At 45.0% G+C, this 22182-nt stretch overlaps 1 protein-coding gene across 5 annotated transcripts in view; it reads right to left on the reverse strand.

Annotated features, from left to right (window-relative positions):
• Positions 1–19907, reverse strand: part of CORIN (corin, serine peptidase) — a 247819-nt gene extending 227912 nt beyond the window's left edge. For 4 of the 5 annotated variants that reach the window (XM_039241111.1, XM_039241113.1, XM_039241110.1 and 1 more), the window contains exon 1: positions 16972–19907. In XM_039241111.1, the coding sequence (XP_039097042.1) occupies positions 16972–17241 (270 nt within the window). In that variant the 5' untranslated portion in view covers positions 17242–19907. The remainder of the gene's footprint in view (positions 1–16971) is intronic. The other variant, XM_039241112.1, reaches the window with a different exon arrangement.
• Between the last annotated feature and the right edge of the window lie 2275 nt (positions 19908–22182).

Genomic DNA, 22182 nt, shown 5'->3' on the forward strand with positions numbered 1-22182 from the left:
CAGTTCACACCAGAACACATGGTTCTCGAGCCAATCATGCTCACATTTTCTCCTTTGAAAATTAACTGAACAGCAGGACCAGATAATACCGCTATCCCAAGTTCTATATCCACACATCCCAGAAGAGATGCGCACTACAGACACTGAATACCGACAAATATTTTCCCTCTTGAGGAGACTAATAATAATAATACAGTACCCAGGCAGCGTATCACTTCAATGTTTCGGTTTTGAGGGTAGCATTGTTTAGCCGAAGTCTGAAATATGAGAGGGAAGATTGGAATGTTTCAGAGACAACTTGTACAATATTGTCTCCACCACTGAAAATCGAGGTGACCTTATAAAGCCATCACCGTGTCCTAAGCATATTTCTGTATGTGTAAGTAAGGGTTGAAAAATAAATGGCTTGTGCCAACCACAAATATTCCAAAAATAAAATGAAATTGGTAAAGCAAAAGAAAGGAAGACTAACAATGTTGCTTTCAAGTTCAAAAGGCTCTAAGTGCCTTGATTTCTCTCCAACATAGTGTGTGGAGTTTGTTCAATTCAGTCTCCGGAGGAAAGTTATAGTAATCTTTATTCAAGTGATGTCTTCAGGGGTAACAGGAAAATCTTTTAAGGTAAACCTCATTTTCTTCAGAGCGAGGTGGGAGGGTCATATTTCTATTACAGTTATGGAAGACGGTCTCAGAACAGAACAGCAGGAAACTCCCCATCTAGACAAGATAGATAAATGGGGCCCAGAGTACTTGTTGTGAGATGACTTTGCCCCCAATCTCAAACATGTCGATCTTACCATTTTATGATAGCCACAAATCGTAAAGTAATAAAAGATTCCTTTTAAAGTAGATACTTTAAATATTAGTAGATATTAGTATTAGTAGATACAATATCAGAAGTCTTTCTGCATAGATTACAGAGTCTTAGAGCCTTTTCAGTATGTTTCTTTGGAAACAATGGAGGCTACGGGGGTGGGAGGGGAGGAGGATTGGGTTATCTGTCCCTCAGGAAATTAAATATTTGACATTTATTCATTAAAATGTTTTAAATTTCACAGCCCGATTCTAAGTTATCGTTTTTCTAAGGATGCTACAGCAAAATCCAGAGGAGCCTAACATATTGTTAAATGAAGCCAAACCTATTTTTCAAGGAGCGCTAAGGAAGCTGCTGAGTGTGCAAATCTGAGACCTAATTGACTCGCTGATCCTATAACAATGGAAATGTTGTGACTTTAAAGAATTCAAACAGATTTGCAAAGTGAGTACAGAACTAAAATATTGACTCCCTACAGCTGAAAATAATCAGGGAATGCATACAAGACAAAATGGATTTATGCTCTACAACAATCCATTTCAGGCATTTCAATGCAAAGTAAAACATAAACAGATGTCGAAAACAGTTAACCTACTGAACTTACCTGCTGAAAGGGATCTTGCAGTAAAAAAAAAAAAAAAGTACAAGTTAGGATTTTATGTGTTAGATGAAGCAGCAATTTCTTTCTGAATACCTAGAGCAAAGGATGGATTCCAAACTTAACATTCATCTTCTGTTTTGTTATATTTCATCAATATTCTAGTTGGAAAATTCAAGAGAAGTCCTGTCTTGTGTTCCATTAAAAACATGTCTATGCTAAAGGTCAAAACCTCATTAATTTGGCTTATGCCACTCATGTTTTTTTAGCACCTGTTCTGTGCGCAGCTGAACTATAGGGATACAAAGGTGAGAAAGACACAGTCCCTGCTCTCCGAGAGTCAACAGCCTCTCTCCCAGGAGATGCACAACTTCATGAGTGGCTTCAACAGCCCATGATCCGGCAGTAACACAATGCAGAAAGGACAACAAGTCAACCATGAGGGCGGAGTGAACTAAGGCACGGTCAGTCCACACCACTGTGTTTTGAAAAATATGCAAGTTTTTACTTTTGTACCACGATTAAACAGTAGTATTTCTCCAGCCTTCATTTTCACGGGTCTAAGAGCATGTGTGTGTCGGTTGAGGGAGGAGGGAAGCCAAGGGAAATCAACATAATTGACACTTTAAGCAGGGCAATTTTTCACTGATGGGACTCTCACACATATATCAGGACATTTGGCGTCCCTGGCCACCACCTAATAAATGCCAGCAGTAACTCTCCTCACCCTGCCCAGGCCGTGTGACCAGTAACACGTCCTCCATTATTTCTAAGCGTCCCCCAGAGTCGTATGTTTTCTGGCTAAGAAACATTTAAGCTCTTCAGTAGGGACCTATTGCACACATATTGCACGGTCAGCTCTATGCTCTGGATGGAAGGCAAAGTCCTACATTAGCAAATTTCTCCCACAATCTATAGGCATTAACTACACTAAGAGTTAATAACTTCAAGTAAACAATGAGCATTTATACCTTTTTGTCCACAGAGAGATAGTATACTTTTAGAGATTGAACATTTTATCTTTTCATTGTGACCATCACCATACCTGGCATATAAACACACACACACACACACACACAGACTTTTAATGGCAACATTAATTAATTAAAGAAGAGAGGCATAATTTATTAGGTCCTTTGAAACCTAACATCTACTAGATTAAACCAGGAATACTGAGTAAGAGTGAGGAGTAATATTTGGGGGAAAATATATATAGAGTGATTATTTCTTGGGTAGACAGTGCATGAGGTTTTAAGCTCTTGTGGATCCATACCACATATGGTCCATGTAGGATTTGGACCATCTTTGGAGCCTCTGCTGCCAGGCTTCATAGGTGTAGCTTGGCCCAGTGTTTCAAACGAGGCAGAGGTAGGACCAGCCCTTTGTAGTCCTAGAGGTGAGAAGAAGCAAATATGCTTCCTGGAAACTACAAAGCAACTGAGATTCTTTGGCTCTCCAGGAGTAGAGTGAACTTCCAGCTTTCACTCTTCATGCCGGTCTTAGAGCAAATATTGAAGGAAGGCTGCCCCAGGTTCCATTTCTTATGATGTTGTTTTCAAGTATAGTCAGAGCCACGGAAAGAAACCAACAATTAGAGGTACCAACACCCCAGATGCATGAGGCTTGTTCACAAGTTTTAGCCATTCTCCATCACATGGTCCTAATTTACTCCGGATCTGTTAATTAAGTCACCTCTAGCCCTGGCTTTAGATTTTAGAGACTAAATTCATGGATTCTGTCAGGGAAAGGTGGGGCGCCTGGGTGGCTTAGTCGGTTAAGTGTCTGACTTTTGCTTAGGTCATGATCTCGCGGTTCGTGGGTTCGAGCCCCACGTCGGGCTCTGTGCTGACTGCCAGCTCAGAGCCTGGAGCCTGTTTCAGAGTCTGTGACTCCCTCTCTCTCTGACCCTCCCCTGCTCACGCTGTCTCTCTCTCTCTCTCCTAGAAATAAATAAAACATTAAAAAAAAAAAAAGAAAAAAAATCAAAACAAAAAGGAATAGATGGCTTTATCATCTTGTGTTTCATCTTCCCGAAGTGAACTATGAACACAACTCAATAAAATTTTTATAAATGCAATCCTAAGAAGGCATTTTTAAAAAGCCTGTGCATTGAACATTCTGTCTTGACAAAGCAAAGTTAACTCAGAGAGTCAAAGGGGATGTGAATGGTTTAAGAAACATACTTCAGTCTTGTTTCCAAAACAACAAACTAATGAAGCTAGAGGAAGAAAGAGATCTTTTTTAAGAGAAAGGCCGAGCCTTGAGCCAATATGCTGAGCAGATAGGAAGAAAACATGACTCTGAAGGTCTAGACAGAGAATGGCAAGGTTTCACCCAGGTCTACTGCCCTTAAGGAGGCTATTAGAAGAGGGAATATAGTCTTGGTAGTTATTAGACAGTAGTACAAGGCTGGAGCCCAAAGAAATCAAACAAAGACGGAGGGGCAAGGCAAAATCTCAAAGAACAAATAAACTGATTGCCCCTAAGGAGGAAAGAATTGGAGAAATTACTAAAAGCTGGCTTCTTAAAGCCACCAATAGACAGTTCATTGCAAGAACAATCTCGAAACCATGCTTCCAAGATTGTATAGCTATGTCAAATGGCTACTGAAAACGATATTCATGAGACACCCAATCTGTCAGAGGAGAAAGAGAATAAATAGTTACATAAATATTCATTTAAGTATAAGTGCATTAAGTGCTATTCATAGTACTGGGTAAATAATATGCAGTAATGTGAAAAATGAACATATAAAACTAATTTCTACTTTTACATTAAAACTTAACATGCTGTGTTAACTACAACAGGGAATGGTCTAATATTGAAAATACCCCAGTGACAAAGACTTCTAATGAATATTTACTTATTAGCACTGAATAGTAATTCACTCAAAACTGAATTACTAGAATTATTTTATCCATAATTAAATAATTTAGCTTCCCAATTTCTTTCCAATGATGGCTTCAAATGGTTTTAATATATTAATCATATTTATTTTTTAATTTTTTAATGTTTATTTTTGAGAGACAGAGAGGGACAGAGCACAAGTGGGGAGGAGCAGAGAGAGAGGGAGACACAGAATCTGAAGCGGCTTCAGGCTCTGAGCTGTAAGCCTGGAGCCCAACATGGGACTTGAACCCACAAACTGTGAGATCATGACCTGAGCCAAAGTTGGACACCAACCAACTGAGCTACCCAGGCGCCCCTATGTTAATCATATTTACAACATAAACTGTGCTGTTTAATATTTAGGAGTCCAAAGTATTAAAAACTATATAACATTTCCTAAAATTATAAGAGGCTGATGATTAAAATAAGACGTTTTAGAATATAAGCCTCATGCATCCCTCCACCATATTTTTAAATATTGTTTTGATATCTGTACAGTCAGTATTCCCAAGGATAGAACATTTTAAAAATCTGTTTATGATTATACCCTACCAAAAAAACCCAAATAAAATACCTAGGAATAAATTTAGCCAAGGAAGTAAAAGACCTATATTCTGAAAACAGTAAGGCACTGATGAAATAAAGATGACACAAATAAATGTAAAGATATGCCATGCTTATGGATTGGAAGAATTAATGTTGCTAAAATGTCCATACTACCCAATGCAATTTACAGATTCAGTACAATCCCTATCTAAATACCAAGTGCATTTTCACAGAGCTAGAATAATCCTAAAATTTGTATGGGACCATAAAAGACCTGGAATAGCCACAGCAATCTTGGGAAAGGAGAACAAAGCTGGAGGTGTTTCAATGCCAGATTTAAAGATATACTACAAACCTATAGTAATCAAAGCAGTATGGTACTGGCATAAAACCAGTCACATAGATCAATGGACAAATCAGAGAGCCCAGAAATAAAGCCACACTTAAATCATCAATTAATCTATGACAAAAGAGGCAAGAATATGCAGTAATAAAAAGTCTTCTCAATGAATGGTGTTGGGAAAATCAGATAGGTACATGCAAAAGAATGAAAACCACATTCTTAAACCACATTCTTACACCATACACAAAAATGAACTCAAAATGGATGAAAGACCTAAATATGAGACATGAAACCATAACACTCCTAAAAGAAAACACAAGCAGTAATCTCTTTGACATCAGCTTTAGCAACATTATTTTTTTAAATATGTCTCTTAATGAGGCGACTGGGTGGCTCAGTCGGTTAAGCTTCCAACTTTGGCTCAGGTTATGAGCACACGGTTCATGGGTTCGAGCATGGAGCCTGCTTGGGATTCTCTCTCTCCCTCTTTCTCTGCTCCTCCCCTGCTCCCTCCCCAATTACATCAATCACGTGGTGTCTGCCAAGCCTGCCTGCAAGAATATTACTCCCCACCTCCCCCACCTCATTTGCATAATCAAGAAACATTTTGTGCTGAGGCACTGAAATTATGAAAACATCTCATCCCTTCAAAGTTTCAGTTTATTCTTTTGTTGACATGTGCATGGACTCTTGATTTCCTATTTTATTGAATGGTTTATAATCTGTTACCACCATTACTTATTTCCACGCTAAACTACCCCCTATTTGGCCAGTGGGAGCCAAGTTAGTCTGGTTTCAGTGTCCTTTTAACATGTACCCATCATTCTTTGAGCCCCTCCTTGCTTTCTGGAACAAGATGTTTTAGACTCTTTCCTTGCTTCACCCTTGGAATCAACTGTTTATCCAAGTACCTTGGTTCCTTTTAGTACAAAATGGTATTTAAGACCTAGCTTGTTTGTTCCTTGGAACTCACAGGGTGTGCTCATTGCTCTTAGGTTGTCGCTGTTCCCAATCTCTTTCAGCAGACAGAGCTAGTGGGGGAAACGTACTCATTCGGCATGTGCATTGATGAGTATCCTCATATACACACACATTACATCTATAGTTATCTATCTTTATATGTTGAAACATACATTTACACAAGTTATCTCCAATTCCAATCCCAAATCACAAGGTTCTAGATTTAGCTTTCTGTCTCTCTCTGGCTTTAACTCCTTTTTCCAATAACAAGAATGTGGCTTATTCTTAATAAGTGTAATTATTTGATCAGTCCTCCAGTCTGCAAGGAGTCTCCTGGCCCCACCTTCCATGGATGCTGCGCTCGCATGGTCCAAGCTCCGATACCCTACCTGGACTGCCCCACGCTTGCACACCTTCTTCATCCTACTCAAGCTCTGACTCTCAACTCACGCCTACCCGCACACAGCCTCCTTTCCCTTACCCCCTGCAGAGCACCCCTCCCCAGCCAGGTGTTGGCCACTGTACTGCCCTTGCTGGCACCTGAGAGCTTGCTAATCTCTACCTATAAAACAGATTCAGGACTTGTGCACGAAGGGGCAAGAATAGGGAGGTCCAAACCAAGGTTTGAAATTTACAATCATGTTCTTCCTCTGTTCATTTGTTTCCCACCTAACATACACAAAAGACTAACAGAAGGATAAGATCTAGACCCTCCAACCTTCTCCCCTGACTGTCAAGAGGTTGTGAGTGTATGATAGTGTGTTTCACATTTATATTACGGCAGCCAGACCACTACTGAAGCTCCGCATTCATTGCTTCCTACCCGACGTGACCAATCTCCCGGCCGCAGTGCAAACTATTCAGCCCTCCATTAAGGGGCAAAAGTCCAAACTGCAGAATTGACTACATTCTTGCTTTGTCCTTGAGAACTGTGAGTGGAGAAACAACAACCTTTTTAAAAAGAAAAGGCTGCTTTCAAAAATTAAAAACAACACAATAGATAACAATTTAAAGAAATTTTGTTTTGGGACACCTGGGTGGCTCAGTTGGTTAAGTGTCTGACTTCAGCTCAGGTCATGATCTCACGGTTCATGGGTTCGAGCCCCACGTCAGGCTCAGTGCTGACAGCTCAGAGCCTGGAGCCTGTCTTCAGATTCTGTGTCCCTCTCTCTCTGACCCTCCCCTGCTCATGCTGTCTCTATCTCTCCCTCAAAAATAAATAAAACATTAAAAAAAAAGAAATTTTGTTTTCATCACAAATTTGTTCTAATTTGTTAGTTATTGTTTTGTTTTACTTCCATTTGGGAGAATAAATAATTTTTCTGGAATGAAGATATTTTTTTCACCTGTTGGAAAAACACTCTTCAAGGAAGAAAGGGAGAGAGTTGCCTGCTTTTAGGAGTTTCTGACACAAAATGATTGGAGAATATCATTGTATTTATATTATTATATTTATCCCTTATCAAGAGAGCATGTTTGTTCCTCTTACTGACATGATAGGTAAAGCCAAAACACTCCAGAGGAAAGGGTCAGTGCTATCAGGAGGGAGTCAGTGGAGCAGGCAAGCTGAGGTGGTCACAGGATGACCTGGGCCGCTGACCTTGGCACATAAATCAGCACTCATAGGTCCTTCCAACAGGCCACGTGAGTTTCTCACCAAGGACACCTTCAGAAAGGCTCATCTCTGTTTTAACTTCAGAGAGTTTGGGAAGCTCTTTCTTTTTTTTTTTTTTTTTTTAATGTTCGTTTATCTTTGAGAGAGACAGAGCGTGAGCAGGAGAGGGGCAGAGAAAGAGGGAAACACAGAATCTGAAGCAGGCTCCAGGCTCTGAGCTGTCAGCACAGAGCCCAGCGTAGGGCTTGAACCCACAAACCATGAGATCATGACCTGAGCCGAAGGCAGAGCTTAACTGACTGAGCCACCCAGGTGCCTCTCAGCTTTAATTCTTACGCAGAAGAAGGCAGCATAAAAATCACCACACACCAGGATGAGAACAATAGTTACCAAGTCTAGATTTATATTAAACACACACACACACACACACACACACACACCAGGAGAGACGGAGCCAGTCTGAAATTTGCCCTAACTCTTCCACACAATGACACTGGGCTTCAGCCATTCCTGGCTTCATACTCCCACCCTCCCCCTTGCCCAGAACTGGTCACCTCGAGGGGGCAGCTGGGTGTGAGAGCTTTGCGGGGCCTCCCCAGGGCTATTTTTAACCTGGTATTTTCCCCTTATAGCCTTTCCACTGGGGCAGCCCCCAGGCCTGGGGATTCACTCCAGCTGGGAAATCTGAGAAGCCACTGGCCTGTGTGGCAAATGAGGTATTTTTAGCTGAGACTTGGGGATGTCAGGATTGTCATCTCCTTTAGACCTCAGGGTGGGAGACACAAAAGAGCCACACAAGAGGAGGGGTGCCAACTCTGAAGTTCCTTAGCAACAGCCGCCACTGAGCTTATTGGTGGAAGAAGATTCCGGTCTACCCTGGTGGGGGAGGGCAGGCCGGCCTGGGGGCCTTCCCAGCAACAGTGCTGCACCCTCCCCACTGAAGCCAGGCCTGGGCCCCCTCCTGCTTGCCTGGTATTCCCAGGGGCTCTCCCAACACCCACCTGCTCCCCTGCTGCGGCAGCATCACCTGGAACTTGTTAGAAATGCAAATTCCTGGCCCCACCCCAGACCTACTACCTTGGAAATTTGGGCAGTGGGACACTCGATCTGGGTTCTATCGGGCCCTCCAGGTGACTCCCATGCTCACTGCACGTTGAGAAGCAGTGGTCCAATCACATTCATTCACATTCAGAGACAAAAGGTCGTTAAGAGTAAACTTTCACTCCTACCAAACCCACATGGCAGTACATGGACAACCCCTCAAGGATAGTGACAAGACATCAACTGAGTTTTGCCATCAAGGGCTGCAACTGAGTCAGAGTCAGAAACAGACCCCACTTCTCCAGGAGAATGGCCATGACGCATGCCAACCTTAGGAATGAATGACTGTGCATAAGTACTCTAGACTGGGCTGCAATGAAGCCAATAATTCTAACTGTGTAAGGTGATGTAGCCCTTCTGTGTTGACATCTCAGAGCCTGGAGCCTGCTTTGGATTCTGTGTCTGCCTCTCCTTCTGCCCTTCCCCTGTTCATGCCCTGTCTTTCTCTCTCTCTAAAAAAATAAACATTAAAAAATTAAAAAAAGAAATGCTGTTAGTATTAGACTGCCTGTAAGGAATTTGTTTTCTATGGCTGCTATAACAAATTACCACAGAGGCTTACAGCAACACAAATTTATTTCCCTATAATTCTGGGGGCTGGAAGTCTGCAATCAGTATCACTGGGCCAAAGTCAAGGTGTTATCAGAGCTGCTTCCTGTGGAAGGCTCTCGGGAAAGAGTTTGTTTCCTTGCCTTTTTCAGCTTTTAGTGGCTCCCTGCCTGTAGGGCATGGCTGGTGGGCCCTCCTGCATGTGTAAAGCCCCTCCCTCCAATCCCCACACCCACCATCTCATTGCTTCCTCTTCTGACGGAACCTCCTGCCCAAGAACTGGGCAATTCCAGCAGGTCCTCCCGTTTAATCCAGGATAATCTCCCCATTTTGCAGGATAATCTGCAAAATCTCTTTTGCCATATAAAGTGGCATTCACAGGTCCTTGGATTAGGACATGGATATATTTAGGGGGTCACCATTCAACCTATCATACTCCATATGGTTCTATACTATCCAAAACGCTAGACACTGGCCACTTGTATTTATCGAGCATTTGAAATGGGACCCATCTGAATTGGATGTGCTGTAAGAGTATTGAAATCTGAAGACCTGTTATACACAAAAAGTAATATAGGGGTGCCTGTTTGGTTCAGTTGGTTGAGCATCCGACTCTTGGTTTTGGCTCAGGCCATGATCCCAGGATTGTGGGATCGAGCCTGGTGTCAGGCTCTGCACTGAACTTGGAGCATGCTTAGGATTCTCTCTCTCTCTTCCTCTGCCCCTCTAAAAAAAAAAAGTAATATATTTTGTTAATAATTTTTATATTGATTCCATGTTAAAATTATAAAATTCCAGATCGAGTGAGTTAAATAAGATCCATTGTTAAAATTAATGTTTCTTTTTGCTTTTTCAAATGTAGCTACTAGACAGCTTTCTCTTTCTCTTTTTTGAATGTTTTTATTTATTTTTGAGATACAGATAGAGCATAAGCAGGGGAGGGGGAGAGAAAGGAAGGAGACAAGGATCTGCAGCAGGCTCCAGGCTCTGATCCGTCAGCGTAGAGCCTGATGTGGGGCTCAAACTCACGAAATGAGAGATCAGGACCTGAGCCAAAGTCGGACACTTAACCAACTGAGCCACCCAGGCATCCCCCGACATGATATTTCTAAGGGACAGTGCTGCTATAGACCACAAAGGAAGCAAGGTAGTGGTAAATTTCCATTGTTTTATTTTTGTCCTACTCATACTTAGAGGGGAGCCCAGAAAGCAACATTTCTTCTTTCAACCTTCTCTAGAGAGAGTAACTGAACACAGAACTGAGATTTCAAATCAAGATGGATATCATCGAGAGGTGTACATAATTCTTCATAGATAATAGTAACTAAAAAAAAAAAAATTATCAACTTACGTTCTTACAAAGCACCTCCAAATGCGTTATTTCACTGAATCCTTCATCACAAACCTGTGAGAAGAACCTTGTTCCCATTTTTCAGAGAAGGAAACTGAGCCCAAGGGAAATTTACTTGCTGGCGGCACAACCAGCTACTAAGTGATGAGCAAGAGTCTGAGCCAGGTCTGCATGCTCAGGGCTGCCTTGAGCCTACTTCCTGGCTTGGGTCAAACCATTTAATCAGGTTCACTCTATTTCCTGAGTGTTTTTATAACCAAGCTTCCTAACTTTCAAAGATCCAACATTTCTTCCTTTTTCCTAAAAAAAAAAATCTGTATTCTTTTCTGCTACTCTGAACACTTACTATTATTATTATTTTATTTCTTAACTGAATACAGACTGGTGCTTGTCATTTAAGGAAGATGACTGTTCTCCTGTGTCGAACTGCTCCTCAGCTACAGCCAGAGGCATACCTGGCTCCCACTTGATCCTGGGTCATCTGTTGGAAGACCCCAACATCCCTGTCTCGTCCCACTCCTTCCACTCCCCACAAGCCACCTGCATCGATGAATGCTCAGCTCTGACTTCTAGCCAGAAAAAATACCCTAGACAGCTTTCCTCTTGATCAGTCTTCACTGGGGTTGGACAGGCAATGCTGTACTTTGGCAGATGGTCACCATAAGAAGAATCAGTAAAAAGAGCCACAAAGAGGGAGGCAGACATTAAGGTCCACTAGGATGCCTCTTCCCCAGGCAGCATGTCTCAAATGTGGGAAAGAGAGGAAGGAAAGAAAAAAAAATTGGTACAATGTGCTGCTCATTTTCTCTGCCACATTAACAGCTTTTAAATCGAGAAAGCTTGGAGAGTGTCAAGTCCAATGACCTCATTTTACACACGAGGACACCAGGATCAGATTAAGCAACTTCTGTAAAGTCTCAAAGCAACTTAGTATCAGACGAAGACCAGAAGGCCCATTTAGGGTTTTCCGTTTTTGTTCAACTCGGACAAAACTGTTCTGAATGACCACAGAGAAATACACTAAGTAAACTCGTGTAGCTTTGATCTGCAAACCACGCTGCAGACGAGTGGCATCTTGCTTGTGGGATGAGGCTCTGAAATGGACACACAAAGGGGAAAATCGGGTACAGTCAAAATAATCCTTGAAAATCCTTAGGAAAAGACCAATACAACTTCTGTCAATAAATCCCACGTGGTCAGTGTTCCCAGAGACAGAACAGGCTTATCAGTTTAGCACCAGATTAGTGAACCGGCTTGAGGTCAGAGGACAAGAAGGCACAGATTTTTAAACACGGGATCACATGTAGACCTGCAAGATGAATACATAGAAAGTTACCAGTGTTCTGAAACTAACAGTAGATCCCCTTCTAGTGTCTTGGGCTCTCATTCTGGGTGCACTAAGCAGGATGACAGGCAGAGTGGCTCACACTACATAAGCAGTTAGCTCTCTTCTCTGCACTCCTGAGGCAGTGTCCATTGCCTCAGTTGAAAACTAAAGCTCCCAACATGCATGAATCTCTGTGTTTTGTTCACTGGTGTATCCCTGCCTAGTACTATGCCTGGCACATAAGTGTTTGTTGAGCAAATGGATGGATCTACTCCTCCTTTGGTCCAAGCTGAATTCTCATAAGCTGAAGCAATTTGGGTCTAGTACATGACCTCTCAGGGTATTATACTGCCCTAGCCAGAAAAATTCACATGGAACTGTTCATAGAGAGTTTTCACTCCTCATGGGGTTCAGGGACCCCCAGATTAAGATTTCCTGGGGCCACCGTGACGCTTTAGCAGGATGACCTTAAGGACTTTGGAGGTTCACTTTTATAGCTGCCTAAAGACCTTTCTTTCTTTTTTTTTTTTAATGTTAATTATTTTTGAGAGAGAGAGACAGACTGTGAGTGGGGGAGGGGCAGAGAGAGGGAGACACAGAATCTGAAGCAGGCTCCAGGCTCTGAGCTGTCAGCACGGAGCTTCACGTGGGACTCGAACCCATGAACCTCAAGATCATGACCTGAGCTGAAGTGGGAATACTCAACCAACTGAGCCAAAAGTCTCCCAACTGCTGGAAACAAATGGTGCCCTTCCACTGTCAGCCGAAAGGCTCACAGGGGCACCAGGCTAAGCACACTAGTGGCACCAAAATGTTCTTCACTGCCCACCCCAATGTTTTCTGCCCACTCCTAAGCCAGCCCATTGGCTGCCTGGACTTTCTTCACAGATGTCCTCCCGAGCTGCCGACAGAGTTTTAGCACCGATATTGAATGGCAAGATGGATCACCTACAGGACCACCCTGGCTCCCCAGCTAGCCCAGCGAGCACTGACAGGTTGCTTGTCACCACCAGCTCTGATGGCTTGGACATGTAGAAATGTACAGCAGGAGAATATTCAAACAGCTGCTGTAAGGTGAGCTGATGGAGGCAACCGCCCGCAGGCTGAGAGGAAAACGTAATTTATGGGCATCTTCAGCAGAGCTCAGAGCTGAGCAAAGGCTGCTACAGAAACGATCAGGGACAAGCCAGTGCTCTCGGACCACAGTGGCTCCACCTGAGCAAAGAGAAAGTAGAGGCCAGAGACAGGGGTCAGGAAGGGGCAGAGGTTCCTGCGATCCAGAGATGAACCACCCCATGGATTCCGCACCCACGAGGACAGCACACATAACCTCCCAACCTGCATGGAGATTCTCTGTCTGGAAGAATGACAAACTCCTTGCACTGTGTTTGGAACAAAGCAGAGCCAGCAAAGACTCAGAGACAAAATCAGCCTCTTGGGTGTTGGGAATCTGGGTAGGGAAAGGATTACCTGTCTGTGCATTTGTGCTGGCTAGAATAGTGTCCCCCCAAACTCATGTCCACTGGAAACTCAGAATGTGACCTTACTTAGAAAGAGGGTCTTCACACTATATGTTAGCTAACTTGGATTTAAATAATTAAAAAGAAGAATATGAAAAAAAGAAAAAAGAAAGAAAGAAATAGGGTCTTGCCTTTGTAGTTAGTTAGGGTGAAGTCATACTGGATTAGGGTTAGCCCTTAACCAAATATAACCAGTGTTCTTATATTAAGAGGAAAGACCTGGGGCACCTGGATGGCTCGGTAGGTTAAGCGTCCAACTTCGCTCAGGTCATGATCTCAGGGTTCGTGGGTTCGAGCCCCATGTCGGGCTCTGTTGGGCTGACAGCTAGCTCAGAGCCTGGAGTCTGTTTCAGATTCTGTATCTCCCTCTCTCTCTGACCCTCCCCTGCTCATGCTGTCTCTCTCTCTCTTTCTCTCTCTCTCTCTCTCTCTCTCTCTCTCAGAAATAAATGAAACATGGAAGGAAGGAAGGAAGGAAGGAAGGAAGGAAGGAAGGAAGGAAGGAAGGAAGGAAGGAAGGAAAGAAGGAACATGGAGACCCAGGGAAGAAGGACTATGGAGGCGGAGCCTGGAGTGATACAACTATGAGCCAAGGATGGCCAACAGCCACAAAAAGCTAGGGAAGAGGGGAGGAAGGATTCTTCCCCAGAACCTTCAAGGGCTTCCAGGGACAGGGCCCTGCTGACATTTTGATTTTGGATATGTAGCCTCCAAAACAGTATGTGAATAAATTTCTGTTGTGTTAAGCCACCAAGTTTGTGGTTATTTGTTATAGAGCCCTTGGAAACCAGTGAGCATCTATCTGTCCTCCTAGCTAGCTCCACATAGACCTCTGTACAGTCTTCTATCCACAAACAATTAATAAGCACCAACTATGTACCAGACACTCCTCTAGCAACGAACACAAACAGAAAAATCTCTGCTTGTGTGGAGCTTCTATCTCAGAGTAGGAGAACCCAGAAAATAATCAAAACGAAGAAGTAAAATATAGTCTGTCATATGGTGGGAAGTTCAGGAAGGGGTCCGACAGAACGAGCTGGGGGTATTAGTTTCAAATCCACATGAATCGAACACTCCCAGTAAACTGTGATGCAAACATTGAACCTAGTATTCTAGTATTGTCATTTTTGTAAAAAATGGTACAACATGTGAGGGTGTAAGGGAGAGAAAAGAGCCTTCCTCTATTATGTCAGTGTTTCTGCTCTAAAACTAGGAAAACCATCAGCCATAAAGCTCATTGTGAAGGGAAGAGAATACATTAGCAAAAAGCACCAAGGGGGGGGTGAGGGGGGGAATGCCCAATGACTCTGTGGCTAATTCACACTTGTTGGCTGATTTGTAAAGGAATCTAGCCATTTACCATTCAACAATTCACCGTGTCAAAGACCTCAACAACGCACAAGCAATTTAGCTCTACAAAACCACTCTTTGGGAAGAAAGGATGCAAAAGGAGGCCTTTTGAACAGAAAACCTGTATCATCCAAGAGCCTCATTAAATTATCACTCAAGTAAAAGAGAGCTCGAGAGAACATTCCACATTGAAGGACATGTTCTAGCAACATGGGAGCCACGGGTCACATGTGATTGATTAGTGAGCACTTGAAAAATGTCTGGGGAGACTGAAGAATGGAATTTTTAATTTGATTTAATTTTGATGAATTTAAATAATGACACCAATTAAATAACAACATGTGACCCGGAGCTCCACTACTGGGGAGTACAGCTTTAGAATCACAGAAGTCTGGCTGTGCAGAAAAGCCTGACAGACTCCTTGGATCTGAGATGCGACCAGCTCTGCAAGTAAAAATAGGTCAGGGAGACTTCATAGAATGTACAACTATCATGGATAGTATTTCTAGGACACACTTATTTCCTTAACCCTCACAGTGGTCTTATAAATGGCCAATAGTATCATCCCCAGTTGCTGGATGGAGGTTGAACATCAAGGTTCAACAGGAGTATCTGATTTGCCCAGGGCTTTGTAGCTTTCAAGGTACAGCAGAGATTTGAACTTAGCTTAGACACCAAAATCCATGCTCTTCTCTCTGGGACACACCACCTAACAGCACCTTTCACTCTTATGATTTTTTTTCCATTCCCACCCTCACCTGAACAACCTAAAACACAAAAGCGTGTGTGTGTGTGTGTGTGTGTGTGTGTGCGCGTGCGCGCGCGCGCGCGCGCACTGCAAGCCTGAGTAGATTTTGTGGAACAGGTTAGGTCTGGAGCCTGCCTGAGTGCTTCCTGTGGATCTAGTGTTCTGCACCGGTCAGTAGTCCTCTCGCCAAGCAGCCCCATTTTCGGCTTGGCCAGGCAGAGTGTAATGCCCAAGACACTGATGGGGCAAACGGGATGCACGGATGCAATTCTTCTCACGCTCTCCGGGGTGTGCCAAAAATTAATGTTTTGCAGCATCTTTAATTTCAACACCTCCAGCTAAAGCGTGTGTTCTTGGATCGTGATCCCGACTTCGTAAGTAAATCCTGAACTTGGCTCCCTTTCTGGTAGCAGTCAGCATTCCTACGCAGAGTTTTGTTTCCGTCAGCAAACTACAAAAACAAAACCCTGAAAACTACCAATGTGTACAGAGAAGCCGTCGTAGTGTTACACGAGAATTAGTCGTTGCCACGCTTTGTTCTCGGAGGTTCCCCGCGGGAGGAAAGCTCCACCGTCTGAACTGCGAGGGCAGCTTCCCAGGGAATGCCCGGCCCGGCTGCTTTCCTGTCGGGCTCGCAGCTCCGAGCGCCCGGGGCTCGGCCTGGGATCGACCAGCGGTGCTAAAAGCGCCGACACCGCCATCCACAGGCCCCAAGCTGGCGGCACCGGGAGGGGGGCGCCCGCCACGGGAGTCCCCACAGGATCCGACACGACACCACCTTCCTTCCGCCCGCCTAGCCCTCAGTCCCCGCTCGCGGAGAGCGGTCACTGGTCCCCAACTCCGTGCAGCCGGCACCGCGCGGCAGTGAGCGGGTTCTGCGACCCTCCAGACCCCGAAAAAGAAGGGCGGTGGCATTTCAGACCCTGTTCCCGGGGGCTGAGCCAGCGCGAACCGTCTGTGATGCCCTTCCCTCCCTTTCCTTTCCCGAACTGGGGGCAGCGCGGTCCCTTCCCCAGACAGGAGCGGGGGCGCGCCAAACCCAGAGCAGCTCGGAGCCTGCGCCCCCCGGAGGACGGCGTGTCAGGCGGATCTGCGCCAGGGACAGTTCGCGCGCAGGGGACGCGGGAGTTCCCGGGATGTGCCACCGCTCAGAGGGGGCCAGCGAGCTCCGGGCGCCAGCGCGTCGCGGAGGAGGCGAGCGCGAGTTCGGGCTCCGCGAGGGACCGAGACCGAGGGGCGCGCAGAGGGAAAGCAGGCTTACGTCTGGGGCCGGCCGGGCTGCTGCGCGGTGCTCCCGGGGCCGGGGCGACCGCGACACTGGCGCGGAGAGGAAGCCGGGGATCCCCGAGGGGCCCGTTCCGACGGCGCCTGCGGCCGCCTCCCCAGGCGCCCGCGCGCCTCCTGGTCCGCTCGCCGCGTGCAGGACGCCCGGCCGAGGAGGGACTCCGCAGGAGACGTGCCGACGCGCCTGCCCAGGAGAGCCGGGTCTCCGGACCGACCCGATCCGCACGTTGAGGGAAAGTCTGCTCATGACCTTGCGAGGGTCGCGGACGCTGAGCCACGCGTGGGGGACCGTGCGCCCGAGGACCGGTTGCCGGGAGTTCCACGGCGTGCCGGGCGAGCCGAAGCTCACCGACGGCGAGGGGGGAAGGGGCCACCTAGGGGGGGGGGGGCGCAGGGGGAGGAGGGGTTGACTCTGAGTTTATCTGGACTGAGAGGTCATCCGACCTGTTTGCGGGCAAGCGCAATTCGTGGATCTTACCTGCTCCGGACCCCGCGCTGGGCGGTAGCGCTCTTCCCGAGCCAGGGCTGGGGACTGTTTCCTGGAGAACATGTCTCGCTTTTTCCTCTGCTCACTCTTATCCAGGTCGCTTTTCTTTCCCCTTTGTGCCCCTTTGGGGGTTGGGGGTGGGGGAGACGTACTACGGACGCCTTGCTCCTCACTCAGGAAGAGACAAGTTGAACTTCAAGGGACAGGGGCCCCACATTTTGTCTGCTCCACAGATCCCACCCGCGGACCACTCCCTCCCCTCACTGCTGTCTCGGGGCGGGTCCCACCCATCCGAGCCCTTAAGGACAGATCCACCGCAACCCCACCTCTTTTGCATTCAAAGAAGTTACTCTTTAGGGGCAGAGGGAAGGCCAAGCGGACTGATGGTTCTCCCCCCCCCACCCCCACCCCCAAACTTACACCCCGGCGAGGACGGCAAGAAAAGAAGACCTGAAAGTTTCGGCTGTGGGAGACAGAGTAGTTGGGAGCCAAAGAGTTACTTCTCGGCTCCCCCAAATCTCCTTATCGCATCCTAGACCATTTTCTTTTAGCCAGAGCTTAGCCAAGTAAAAATCAAAATAACTGCAGGCACTGGCAATAAAAGGCCAACTTTGTTTTCTCTAGAAGAGAGTTAAGGTTTTGAAGGCGAGCATTATTTGCATTAGACAAATAGAAACCTGCCTTCTGTTACATGCTTCGTGAAGAAACTGCTTTTGCAAAACTGCCTGAGACTTTGCTGAGGTTGGCGGGGCTGTGGGAGCACCTCGGGCTGCTTCCCTAATAAGCCCGGTTGGCAACTTCCTAGGAAGGGCATCCGCAGGCTGCCACTGCGCCGTCCAGCAGCTCGGCGTTTGCGTCAGTGGCAAGCCTCTGCTCCTCTCCAGACAGCGTCAAGGAGGGCACTGCGGGCAGTCACGAGGGTTAAGTCACTTTATCATTTGAAGCCCAAGACGAGTTGTCAAATGTCTGGGGGTTTGGGGGGCAGGGAGACTACACTGCATTTTTCTTAAAAATGAGTTTGTATCCAACTTGGGTCAAGTGAAAATGTCAAAAATGATTCATGAGGTCATTGAACAAATCCATCTCCATTTTTCTGGTGGAAGCGACGCATAGTCAACAAAGTATGCACAAAGTATGCACGAGGCACCTGTTCCTTGAATATTATTGCTGGGGGGAACTGTCTACATTTGCACAACTGGGGGGAATCAGTATTTTGTTTCTGAAATGAAATGAAAAAGTAAATATATATATGTAAATATATATATATGTATATACATATATATATATAGTAAAAAAGTTGAAATGCTGACTTGATCAGGGTTCCAAACATCAGATTTGAAATCCAGTGTCTGACAAGTTTATCATAATCCACAAAAATTAAGCTCTTAGTATCCGAGGCAAGCTTTGTGTTAAGCACTGTACACGCATTCTCTCTTTTGGGTCTATCAGCCACTTTATGGGGTAGGTACTATTATGGTTTATTTTAGAGAGGAGAAAGATTTAGGGAGTTCAAGTAGCCAGTCTAAGGTTACACAGCTGGACAAGTCCTGAGCTGGGATGCCCCGGAGGCAGTGTAACTTCAGGACTGTGTTCTTATGAAAATCCTGCCTCGTCAGAAGTCATCACTGCATGGACACCAGTCAGAAAACGAGGACCCTAGGGGATTCTTCAGCCTGCTCTCCCTTGAGCAAATCACACGGCCTTTCTGAGCCAGGTTAACTCAGTTTGCAAAAGGAGGTTTGGATTCAGTCCTCGAGGGTCCTACAGGCATTCTGAAGGCTAGTATGCCTTTGTGTCACCTTTCTCTTCCACTTTCTGCCCTCTGGTGGAGGTGCTGCAGGAAATGTGAAATTAAAGCAGCTAACTCCATGGATTTGAGGTAGCTGGTATCCCTCTCTCTTCCACTACTATACTATGTTCTGAGAACTAACACTGCTTGCATTGCTGGTATAAAATAAGAAGTCTTTCAATTTCTTTCCAGAAAAAAAAAACAAACAAAAACCCAACCAGTTCTATTACCAATGGCACCAGAGTGACTACTTGAGGTATTGTTGGCGTGACAGTAAACATCTATTTTTATGTACTTTGTAAGAAGGGCTTATAATGTAAGAAATCACAAAAATGTGAGAAGCCTCATAACACCTGAAGTACTTTGAATATGCAGAGGGCCTGCAGTAATCGTCAATGCCCGGAGTTCCTCCTTTTTAACAATTTGCCACATTTGCTTTTCAACTTAGCAACCATCAGCTAGTTTCTTACAATACTTTAATTTTATAAAAGGAACATTTCTAGTCTTTGGAAATTTTTATTGTCTAGCATTTCTAGTATATATTCAACTAATTAGATCATTTCAAAGAAAAAAAAAAACAAAACAAACCCTAAAATGGTTTATGGAAAGGTCAGCTTAAACATACTAAGAATGTCTCTGGGGAAAGGGTAATTTTACAGATGAAACTTTGGTCACATATATTGCAGACCTGTTTAGTGCTTAGTACTACCAATGAAAGCAATTTGAGAACAAGACAGAGATATTTTAAAGCCGCAGTCGGCATCCCGGGACCATAATAGGCAAGCAGTGGATACGATAGATACACTAACCCCCAAATTATCCATTTAGCTATTCATTCAGCTAATACTCATTTAGGATTTGCTGGCCTCCAAGTGAACAATAGCTCCTGCCCTCACAGAACTGTCTAGTAAAAGAGATGCATTAAAGACACTCAAAATATGTTATGGAAAAACACTTGAAAATAATGTGGGACTGGCTTTAGGGGATGTAGAATGTGGTGTTTTTGGCTGAGATCTAAAGAAGCAAAGACTTTTTACAAATATTAAAGAGCAAGAAAGAGGTGAACTGGAAATTTCCCTGTTGCAGGGAAGGGAGAGTTTGTTTAAAGAAGAAATCAGCATACCCTCACCTGCTCACTGAAATATTGTGCATATGCCAGAAGTGGCATGGGCAGACATTCTGCTTTGCTGTACATATTGTTACTAGGACATCAGTCCCCTGCTCTACTATAGCAGAGCAGTCATTTGGGAAGAAGATAGTAAGAAGTGGCCCAGAAAAAAAAATTCCAAAGGAACTTTATTTTTAGCGCCCTCGCACCACCTAGTGCCGTTTCCCCACCACGGGACCTCTTCCTGCAAATTGTCCAAATGCCCCCTACCTTTGGGCAGCATCCTGCCTGGTCTTCAGAGAGATAGTGCCCCCCTCAATGACAGTGCCCACATGAGCAAAAACTGAGGTGCCTCAGTTCCCAATAGATTTTTCTTTCCTCCGACTGGTGAATCCATTTGTAACAGAGGTCTTGAAGTTATGAGATTAAGTCACACTTACCTTTATTATTATAGCTACGATATTTTAAAAAATTTTTTAATGTTTAATTTTGAGAGAGACCGAGTACGAGCCAGGGAGGAGCAGAGAGAGGGAGACATGGAACCCAAGCAGGCTCCTGGCTCCGAGCTGTCAGCACAGAGCCTGAGGCAGGGCTAGAACCCATGAACCCTGAGACCATGACCTGAGCCAAAGTCAGACGCTTACCTGACTGAGCCACCCAGGTGAGTAGCTAAGATTTTCTAAGCACTGTGTGGCAAGTACTTCACAAAGTGATATGTCACTTTTGTCTTTAATTCTTGAAACAAACCTACTTTCCTTTGCTGTAAAAGGAGACTACATAGGCTGTCGTGGCAATTTTTAAAATGTAAACCGCTTTGAAAGAGTTGCAGACATATAATAATTGCTAATGCTTACTGTTGCTACTTTACAAAAGGAAATTGAGGCTTACAGAAGTTAAATAATAAGTGTTGTAGTGGGCTGAAGAGTGTCCCTCCCGGAACCAATGTCCACTTGGAGGCTATGTCACCCTCCACATTTGGAAATGGAGTCTTTTGAGATGTAGTTAATTAAAATGAGATTATATCGGCTGAGTGGACCTTAAATATACAGAGACAGAAAAGGGCACAGACCCACAGAGGAAGGTCATGTGAAGATGGAGGCGAGACTCGTGATGCCTACAAGCCAAGCCAAGGCAAGGACTGACGCCCACAATCAGAAGCTATGAGAGAGGCATGGAATAGTTTTCAGTCTCCAGGAGCAACCAATCACATTGTCACTTTGACTTTGGACTTATGGACTCCTGAACTGTGCGAGAATAAGTTTCCATCATTTCAAGCTACTGTGTTTGTGGTCATTTGCTATGGCAGCCCTAGAAAGTGAACACCAGCATCTACTCTGTGGCGAGGCGTGCCCACTCTGGGGGTACAGCCGTAAACAAAACTACACTCCTGCCCTCGTGTAGCTTATGTTCTAGTGAAGCAGATGAGACAACAAACAAACGCATGATACAATGACAGGTACTGCTTGGTGCTATGAGGAAAAAGTATTGTAAGGTAGAGGACGGCCAGATGACGGTGAAAAGGGAACGTCTCTCTGAAAGTGTTTTAACTCAAACGAATCTGGACTGGGGAATTTCAGGCTGCATGTGGATAACTCTTCACGGTGCCACATAAATACACGTCCCCACATTAACTGAAACAGAAATAAGAGAAGCTCAGCAAATAAGAGACTTAAACTTCCCCAGTAGACCAACAAGATTCCGCAATACCTGAAAATGGCCTTCCGGGTGGATGCCTGGTGTCTCGTCCGCTGAGGGGTTCGAGGCTCCCTCTCCCAAATTCCCATCTCTTTTAGGGGGTGTTTCT

This window comes from Hyaena hyaena, unplaced genomic scaffold, assembly GCF_003009895.1.
Source record: "Hyaena hyaena isolate Hyena2069 unplaced genomic scaffold, ASM300989v1 scaffold_187, whole genome shotgun sequence".
NCBI classification, from domain to species: Eukaryota; Metazoa; Chordata; class Mammalia; order Carnivora; family Hyaenidae; genus Hyaena; species Hyaena hyaena.